Source organism: Cynara cardunculus, assembly GCF_001531365.2.
Source record: "Cynara cardunculus var. scolymus isolate 2C chromosome LG 13, CcrdV1, whole genome shotgun sequence".
NCBI classification, from domain to species: domain Eukaryota; kingdom Viridiplantae; phylum Streptophyta; class Magnoliopsida; order Asterales; family Asteraceae; genus Cynara; species Cynara cardunculus.
Window position 1 is genome coordinate 11,631,112 of NC_037540.1, and position 10,400 is coordinate 11,641,511.

Below are 10,400 nucleotides of genomic sequence, written 5' to 3' on the forward strand. Positions count from 1 at the left end.
TCGCTATCTGACGATCGAGCAACATACCTTGAGCTTTTCACTTGTTAATGCTTTTCTCAACATATCAGAATCATTATCATTGGTATAAACTTTTTTCAAGTTCAAGTAATCCATCTCCAATACCTTCATTATATTGCTTCCCCTGCAAAGCTCATCAAATATCTAGAAGTAGACCTCATGTTCCTGCCAAAAATACCCGACTCATTGTCAATTACAAAGTCTAGTCCCTAGAACCGAGCCCAAGAGTTCAATATCATTATTTTTTCATGAAATTTAGTATTGAAACGTTTTTTTGAAATACTTCAAAAACTTCAAAAGGAAGTTGAAAAACATTTGAAAAAACTTAAAATCTTATAAAAATATTGGAAAACTTGTTACATAATCTACAAAAACTTTATTATTATTTTTTTTAAAATCGGGCCTATATATGATCGGTCTCGGGTCGGACGGGGTCCAATCCGACCATCTCTAGTTAGACATGATGATGTTTACCACTATATGGTCCCCGCAAAATCAGACACTTACTCGGTAAGTGAGCATATAATACAGCTATTTCCACCCCCTCTAACCAACAAGATCGTTGACCGAGAAGTTATCCCACAAAGTTCCACGTCTTCTTAACTTGACGTTGATATTGTAACCTATTTACCAAGGATTAGACTTTTATTCAGGGTTCATTTTACTTTATTGAAGTGTATTGTTGAAATTAATTTTTATATGATGCGATTATATTTTTATTCAAATTATATTTATATTTTCATTTTATAATCTAACGAATTGTAAAGTAAATTTTACTCTAGTTCATTTTAATTACCTACAAAAAAAATCAATGAATTATTTGTCTAATCATTACACTTAATTTTTTTTTAAACCGGTAGTTTAACTATTATGAACTAGGGGTCAGATTCAAAAGTGATGACATTCAACTTATGAGAAGGGAAGAAGTTCCAAGTCACATGTAATCACATATGATTCAAACACGTAATCACATGTGAAACAAATATATTGCATTGACTGCTCATAGAGCGGGCGACTTTTCCCCGACCTCGGTAAGGCCGCCTGCGTCCCTTTTTGAACGTGTTGTATTTTGAAAATTCTTGCATCCTTGTAAATTGATCCACTTATCATTCGATCCTGCAACTACAAACAAGTACCATAACATGAATTGTTTCCACATTTCAACAAGTATTGTAATGAACTTACGATTCGAAACTATAAACGCGATACGTTTTTGATTAGTTAATTGTTAATGGGCTAATGACCGTTGATTGATGAGTAATTAATGAGTATGTTTTACTGGGCTGGGCCTAAACAACTTAACTTAAGCTGGAATTATGTTGGGCTGGGTTATGATTTTCGTCCCTATAATTTAGAGATTACTATTTTCATCCCTATAATTAGCAAATCGTTACTAAGGTCATTCCATAATTTTAAGTATAGAAACCGAAAAAGCAATAAAATTATAAATTATGAGGACGAAAAAAAAATTGACGTAGATCGTAATTTTTAAAGCATAAAAATGAAGATCATAAGTTGTTACTAGGAATGGCAACGAGCCGGGTATTGGTATCCCCGTCCCCAAAACCGATAGTTAAAGTCGTCCTCGTAACCTCCCCGATCTCCGTCGGGGATCTTATCGGGGATCCCCATCGGGTCCCCGCGGTCTCCCTGATCCCCGTTGGGGAACCCGTTAAGGGTAAAAATCTTCTTTTTTACCGTTGGTTATAACCGAACCCGAAACTGAAACCCGAAACCGATCTGAAAAAAATTACAATATGCTAATTTTCACAACTAAAAGTAAACTACAATTTTTTTAAGATGTAAGTTTAAATGTCTCAAACATAATCGAACAAATTACATACAATATATTAGATTACAAAATAAAACTAAACAGAAATCCAAGCATCATACAACTAAAATTACAATTTTATACAAATAAACTAAACTTTTTCGTGAGCTTTATTTTGGATTGTTGAGGTAAAGTGGATAAAAGTCTTTTAATTTTAATGTTACTATTTTCTATTAATGATATTATATACATATATATATATATATATGTGTGTGTGTGTGTATGTGTATGCATGTATGTATGTATGTATATAATTTAAAATTAATATATATACATATCGGGCCGGGCCTGGCCTGGCCTGGCCCCCCCCCCTATCCCCGTCTCCATTAAAATCCTCAAATTTGTCCCCGATCCCCGTCCCGTCCCCGATAAGATGTCCCCGAACCTGGATCGAAAGTTTCGGTTTTTGGTTTTCACCATCAGTTTCAGGGTTTTTTTGCCATCTCTATTTGTTATAAATCATAGGGACTAAAATTATAATTTACTCATGAATTTATTAAAAAAAAAGTATAGTGATGTAAAAGAATTCTAGAAACACCTAATTTTACATGGTCAAATTTACAGACGGAGGACTCGGATTAATCGATCTTACAACTGTAATTAACGGTTGTGGTATTAATTCTGAGAACGCTATAAATAGCCTTGGCTCCACATCAATGAAACTCGCGCCAATATTGTGTAGCAACTGTAAATTTTTGCATATTCCTTTCGGATCAAATTGTGTTTGAGGATGGCCGGGAAAGGTGAAGGTCCGGCGATCGGAATCGACCTAGGTACGACGTACTCGTGCGTCGGAGTATGGCAGCATGACCGTGTTGAGATCATCGCTAATGATCAGGGCAACAGGACGACTCCGTCTTACGTTGCGTTTACGGATAGCGAGCGTCTTATTGGTGATGCTGCTAAAAATCAGGTCGCTATGAATCCTATGAACACCGTCTTTGGTACGTCGATGAATTAACACTTACAGTTTCTGTTAGTTTTTTTCATTAAACTGTTGGTTCATTGATCCCGTCATGTGTTGATTTTATTTTCTGAATTTCATGCTTTGAAAGTTATTCTTTTATTATACCGTTAAGATCGCCATAGTTAATTTTTATACAATGATCTTCTCATACTTTCTTCTCCGGCAAGTTATGCTTAGAGCTCACAGATTCAAATCCAAAATCCTCTTGTAACCATGGAGGTTCAAATGCGGTGACTCCGGGCTACCCGCAAAGCAGGTGGTCGCTCTGGGATTAGTCGGCTTACATAGCGAGTTTGGATATCCAGGTTAACAAAAAAATGTGAATTATTTTGGTAGCAATGATGGTTGCAATGAACGCCTAATTCTAAGTATTGGCCTCCGTAGACGTCTGAGCTTGATAAATCATCAATGGCAACTTGCTAATTATTGGCAGATTGGCAATTTTAACTGGTTCTATAAGATACTACTGTAATCACCGGGTTGATTTGGGATTGTTATTACATTATGGAGTTTGAAAAGTCTTTCTAGGTAGAAATTGTATTTTGGCACATGTTCCTTACCACCATGTTTGTTTCTGAGACTAAAATTAAATGATATAGAATTATCTGTATTTCTGTAGCCGTGCTTGTTATGGAGAGTTTAAGTGATCACTGCCCAGAGAGAAGAGATTAGAGAAGCAGGTTTTGCTCTAATGGATGATCATGTGACAACTAGCAATTGATATATATAGTAGTGCACTTGAATTTGTATCGCAAGTTATGAAAAGTGATAAATCTTTTCATTGATCACTTTTGAGTCTGTTGATATAATTTTGTTTCATTATGTTTCAAAAATGCTAAAGTCATATCTTTACAATTTGACCCAAAAACACAGATGCAAAGCGATTAATCGGTAGGAGATACAGTGACACATCTGTGCAGGACGACATGAAGCTGTGGCCATTCAAGGTTACAGCTGGGCCTTCAGACAAGCCCATGATTGGGGTCTCTTACAAAGGGGAAGATAAGCAATTTGCAGCTGAGGAGATCTCTTCCATGGTGCTCACCAAAATGCGTGAGATTGCCGAGGCTTTTGTCGGATCAACTGTCAAAAATGCAGTTGTTACAGTCCCTGCATACTTCAACGACTCCCAGCGGCAAGCTACTAAAGATGCTGGAGTCATTGCTGGTTTAAACGTGATGCGTATCATCAATGAACCCACTGCTGCTGCCATTGCTTATGGTTTAGACAAGAAAGCCGCTAGCGTAGGTGAAAAGAATGTGCTTATTTTCGATCTTGGTGGTGGTACTTTTGATGTCTCCCTTCTTACAATTGAAGAGGGTATCTTTGAGGTGAAGGCTACTGCTGGCGATACACACCTTGGAGGAGAGGACTTTGACAATCGAATGGTGAATCACTTTGTTCAGGAGTTTAAGAGAAAACACAAGAAAGACATCAGTGGAAGTCCTAGAGCTTTAAGGAGGTTAAGGACCGCCTGCGAGAGAGCTAAAAGAACCCTCTCATCCACCGCTCAAACCACAATCGAGATTGATTCCTTATACGAAGGTGTAGATTTCTACACCACCATGACTCGAGCCAGATTCGAGGAGCTTAACATGGATCTCTTCAGAAAGTGCATGGACCCCGTGGAAAAGTGCTTGAGAGATGCTAAAATGGACAAAAGATCTGTCCATGATACCGTACTCGTGGGTGGATCCACAAGAATCCCAAAAGTCCAGCAACTATTGCAAGACTTCTTCAATGGGAAGGAGCTTTGCAAAAGCATAAATCCAGATGAGGCTGTTGCCTATGGTGCTGCTGTTCAAGCCGCGATTCTAAGCGGTGAAGGTAACGAAAAGGTACAAGATCTCTTGCTTTTAGACGTCACTCCTCTATCACTTGGTCTGGAAACCGCGGGTGGAGTCATGACCGTATTGATTCCAAGAAACACAACAATCCCAACCAAAAAAGAACAAGTGTTTTCAACCTACTCCGATAACCAACCGGGTGTTTTGATTCAAGTTTTCGAAGGAGAAAGGACAAGAACACGAGATAACAACTTGTTAGGAAAGTTTGAGCTTTCGGGTATTCCTCCGGCCCCTCGCGGGGTTCCTCAGATCAACGTTTGTTTCGACATCGATGCAAACGGTATTCTAAATGTTTCTGCTGAAGATAAAGTTGGTGGGAAGAAGAACAAGATTACAATCACAAATGATAAGGGAAGATTGTCGAAGGAAGACATTGAAAAAATGGTGCAAGAAGCTGAGAAATACAAGTCTGAAGACGAAGAACACAAGAAGAAAGTGGAAGCGAAGAATGCATTAGAAAACTATGCTTATAACATGAGGAACACCATAAGTGATGAGAAAGTAGCTTCGAAGCTTGCAGCTGCGGACAAGAAGAAGATGGAGGATGCCATCGAGCAAACGATCAATTGGTTGGATGCCAACCAGTTGGGAGAAGTGGATGAATTTGAGGATAAAATGAAGGAATTAGAGAGTATTTGCAATCCCATTATTGCTAAGATGTATCAGGCAGGTGGTGTCCCTGATGGCGCCGGTGGGGGTGGAGGAGCCGCTCCGGCCGGTGGAAGCGGTGCTGGACCCAAGATTGAGGAAGTGGATTAGGTGGTGGTTTTTTTAGATCACATGCAGGAAATGGGATTTGGGTTTTAGAAAACGCTGTCGTTCAGGGAATGGTAGGCAATAATAGCTTCTGGTTATTTGGTATAGTTTGGGTTTGGGCATTGGGAAATGTTGAGAGATGCTAGATGTAATGTTGGGCTCTTTTTTTTAAGTGAAAAAGTACATGAAGCAATCTTTACTTTTATTTTGGTTCTCATTTGATTTGAAAAATGTTTTTCACATAACAAGATTACCAAAATACTAATAATAATTTCTAACTTCTTTAACCGAATGTTGTAATCCATTTTTTTGGCGTTTGGAGACCTCCAACCAATCGTTCGGCAAAAGATAAAAAGAAATGCCGGCCAAGGTTCTCTCGCAAATATGTTGTGTTTGAACTGAAACGGCAAATGGTGGTGCCCACCTAAAATCCCATTAGTCATATCTGTTTTTATTTATAAAATTATATATATATATATAGAGGAGTGATCATATGAAAACCGCCCTCATTTGTGTAAACCGTGCAAACCACCTTCATCTGTCGATTTCATTGTTTAATCTTATGAAATTTTTTCATGAAATTGTTTAATCTTGTGAAATTGTTTCATATAATACTTGATGAAACTGTTTCATGTATTTCTCTAACATTAATGAAACTGTTTCATGTATTTCTCTAAAATTAAAATAATGAAGATGATAATATCTATGATTAACACCCTCCACAATAAAAATGATTAATCAACCTCTCCTAATTACAAAAAAATGAACAAAATGAAAAATTATGATTGGTTGAATGCGGTTTGCACGGTTTGTACAAATTGAGTGGTTTGCATTTGATCGCTCCCCTATATATATATATATATATATATATATATATATGCTAAATCAAATGAGAATTAATTAGTTTGTGATAACTGTGAAGTCTAATATGAGTCAATCATTTTATTATATTAATTGTATTACCTTAATTAAGAAAAATGATGTATTAGTAATTTTATTAATATTTTTTGTAAAAAGGTTATCAATCAAAGAAATTGATATTGTTTCCTTATTAATCAAACAAATTATGGAAGTTTCTTTCTATGAAGTTACAATTAAAATAAATAAATATATAATTTCTTACTGTTAAAAGTTATTGGGTATCGCACTAGTAACATAGTGGTATCACAGTTGTATTCATTAACCAGATCTGGTATCATAGTGTGTATTACAGTGTATTTTTGTCGTTATACGAAGTGTATCACAATATATTTTTTGTTGTTTTACGAAGTGTAACACAATATATCAGGTAATGTTTTCTTTACCAAGTATATCACATTGTATTTTTTCGTTATTTTATGAAGCGTATCATAGTGTGCATCATGTGTCGATATGGTGTTTGTTGGTGAGGGTTGAGAAGAGAGAGGAGAGATCTAGAATGACTAAAATTCCTTTAATTAATATTTTTAGTTAAAATTACCAAACTTATTAATTTTTTAATTTAACATTTGATTTGTAATTTAGATTGGATTTCACGGTTACCACAAACTAATCAAATTTTTCATTAATGGCAACATCTATCATTTTATTAAATAATGTTTTTTTAATAATCATTTTTAAATATAATTCTTTAAGGTTGTTGTTTTTTATATTTATCAAATATATTAATATTTATATAAATGATGTCTATTTAAAAAATAAATTGCAAATAAAAAATAAAAACTTGCATTAACAAAAAACCAATAAAATTAAAATTTATAACAAAATTAAACATACATAATACTGGATAAACAGTTTCATAACAAAAAAATATATAAATTGAAAATGTTACTTGTTTTTGCTAGTCATATAGTGGCTAAAGTTTACTAGCACGTTTTTAAAATCTCACAACTTGGTCTTGAATTTCTTCTTCTCCAAATTATTGATGTTGAGATGTTTGATATTGAGTTCCTTGTCCATACGTATCAACCTAATATTCTTGTGTTCCCTTTTTCTATTATTCAAGGTTTTTTTTTTCCTTTTTCGTGTACTCATAAACCATGAGATCAAAGATAGAAGTTAGATCAGTATAGAAAATTATGTTTTCTATCAACCTTTTACCACTGCTATTTTCTAAGAGGTAAAATTTTCTGCTCAACATAAACAGATCAAGAAAAAAGATGTTCATTTTGAATTGAAAATGCATTAATTAATCATTTGTGGAACGAGTATATTAACTAAGAGAATTAGTTTTATTTAAATTTGTTTTTAATCTATGTAAATTTTTTCTTATAATATAAAAATATTAGTTAAAAATTTGTCGTTTTTATTATCATAAAGGAAAGCAGGTGTCTTGAACGTGCACACACTTGATTTTGAGGGTGCCTTGAAATATTTTAAAACCAAACGTGCAACTCAAATTTGGTCTTGGAGGGATGGTTGATGTTCTCCAAATTAAAGCTCTCCATATAGGAGTTCTGGGGTTTGATTCTAACTTGTAGTAGCTAGTTGTTTTTTTGGTTAACAACTAAAAAGCTAATAATTCCACTTGTTTTTGGAAGTTGGTTTGGGAGTTCTCATCTCAACTATGGGACTGTTATTTGTGTGGATGTTTGCTGATGCACAACCTAGTGGAAAAGAACTTCTAATAGGTTGAAATTCCGTGATGTTTGCACCCCTTTCTTTTCTTTTGTTGCATAATAGTCACTTATCGTGATTTACTTGTAACGGCAGGTCTTTTGGTTCCAAAGCTCAAGTCAAGAATAATTAAGCAAGTTGTTGGAGTAGTAGGGTGCCCCACAATGTATTCTTATATTATGCTTTGGTGCAATCGAGGAAAATCGACCCAAACAAGAAAGGGAGGGTCTAAGAAGCAATCAATTACTACACAATCGAGTCTTCGATTTCCCTTTTTGTTTCTTTTATTTGTGATTACCGTCTTTGCTAAGGGATTTTATGGTACCAAGCAAGCCGATAGTATAGGCCTTGTAAATGCTGGCAAGCATCTTGAACAATTAATGCAAATGAATATTGATCTTAGTTGTTATGAGAGACCTTGTTCGTGTTTTCTATTGTGTGTTGAATCAATTGATGTATTTCAGTTGAATTTTTGAATGTGTTAAAAATAGATGGTTGTTTACAAATGGTTTCAATGATTGGGTATTTCAGTTGAATTTAATTGAAATGAATTGATTCAGATTTTATAGTTAAGACTTTTGTCAGTTTACAAAAACAAACACTTTGACTAATTCAGATTTCAAACTTCAGACATAAAAACAAACAGTCTGACTTATTCATATTTCAGACTTCAGCACCACCTCTTAAAAATCAGAATTCAGACTTCAGTAACTCTTAAAAAACAAAACGTCACCTTAATCTCAATAAAAAGAACAACAACAAATTATAGACCATAGAAATTAAAATTACAATTTCAAAACCACATAAACGAAAATCACTATCTTCTATGAATCAATCATACTTTAAAAAACTATAACATAATTGTAAAAGACACCGAGTCCTTGTCTTTGTGTGCGTGTTTTCACAAATGTACAAGTGGTCCCTAAACTATGCATACTTTTTGCATATGGTCCCCACCCTTCTACTCATTGCAAAATGGGACCTTCTACTACGCTACCCAATCAATATTTTCAAACTAATTATTATAATGCTTAAAATTTTGAATAAAAAATAAATATTTGAAACTTAACATGATTAGATAATTTTATATTCTATCATTAGTTTCCTACAACAATTCTTTATTTAGTTCTTAAAATTTAATTATGTTATCTATACTATATTATAAAATATTTGACAAAAACTCTTAAAAATAATTTTTTATACATAAAGTACTTTTATTAATGCATATTACTTAAAATTCAAGATTACAAGTTGATTGTAAGTAACTACAACTTATTAAAACTTCATGTTTAAATTCGTATAACTAACTGCAGATAAACATAATCAAATACATGATAAACATCATTTTAAATATAAAAAATCTAAAATATAATTAAGATAATCATTGAGTTCTAACAGAATACTTAATTATTATCTTAAAAAATTATTTTATTAAACAAAAATAAATTATTTTATTTTTAAAATTCAATTAAATTATAATAAAAAATTGAATTAAAGAAATTACACAAAAAAGAACTTTTAAGTAGTTAATTTGACACTAATATCGCTTATTTTATCAAAATTTTATGATATCTTCAAATTTATATTTTATTCAAAAATAAAAACATTTTATTTTTCTCAAAACCACATAAAATCGTATTATAACATTAATAGATTCAAAATATAAAACAAAACATTAAAATCAAGATGTATCTCGCTGCATTGCACGAGTATTCTTCTAGTCTTTAGAAATAGAGACAGATCTAGAACTTTTTTTAAGTTGTGGCAGTGGTACTATTTAATTATAGGGAAAATCACCAAAACGACTAAAATATACCTGATATCTATACTATATTATAAAGCATTTGACAAAAACTCTTAAAAACTACTTTTTATGCATGAAGTACTGTTTATTAATGCATATTATTTAAAATTCAAGATTACAAGTTGATTGTACGTAAGTACAACTTATTAAAGCTCGGTTTTTTGAATTCGTATAACTAACTGCGGATAAACATAATCAAATAGAGGATAAACATCTCATTTTAAAATATAAAAAATCTAAAATTATAATTAAGATAATTATCGAGTTCTAAAAAATAATTAATTATTATCCTCATAAAAAAATTATATTATTAAACCAAAAATAAAAAAATGCACTACAGAAATACACAAAAAAATAGTTAGTTTGGTACTTTTTTAAATATTTTATAATATCTTCATATTTATATTTTGTTCAAAAATAAAAACATTATCATTTTCTCAAAATCACATAAAATCGTATTATAACATCGATTGCGACAAAAAAATAAAATCAAGATGTATCTCGCTGTATTGTGTGAATACTATTCTAGTATTAATGAAATAGCCAACTTTTACCAAAATTGCCAAAATACCCACACGAATC

General features: G+C 32.8%; 1 protein-coding gene across 3 annotated transcripts; it reads left to right on the forward strand.

The window, feature by feature from the left end:
• Positions 1-2,579: 2,579 nt before the first annotated feature.
• Positions 2,580-5,422, forward strand: LOC112524356 (heat shock cognate 70 kDa protein 2-like). Of its 3 annotated transcripts, none has more exons than XM_025134140.1 (3): positions 2,580-2,793; positions 3,690-4,928; positions 5,094-5,422. In XM_025134140.1, exons 1-3 carry the CDS (start codon positions 2,580-2,582, stop codon positions 5,420-5,422), a joined length of 1,782 nt encoding a protein of 593 aa, XP_024989908.1. The 3 variants fall into 3 exon arrangements, with proteins under 3 accessions (XP_024989908.1, XP_024989909.1, XP_024989907.1); XM_025134141.1 differs by having other exon boundaries at positions 3,690-4,654; positions 5,030-5,422; XM_025134139.1 differs by having other exon boundaries at positions 3,690-5,422.
• The last annotated feature ends 4,978 nt before the right edge of the window (positions 5,423-10,400 follow it).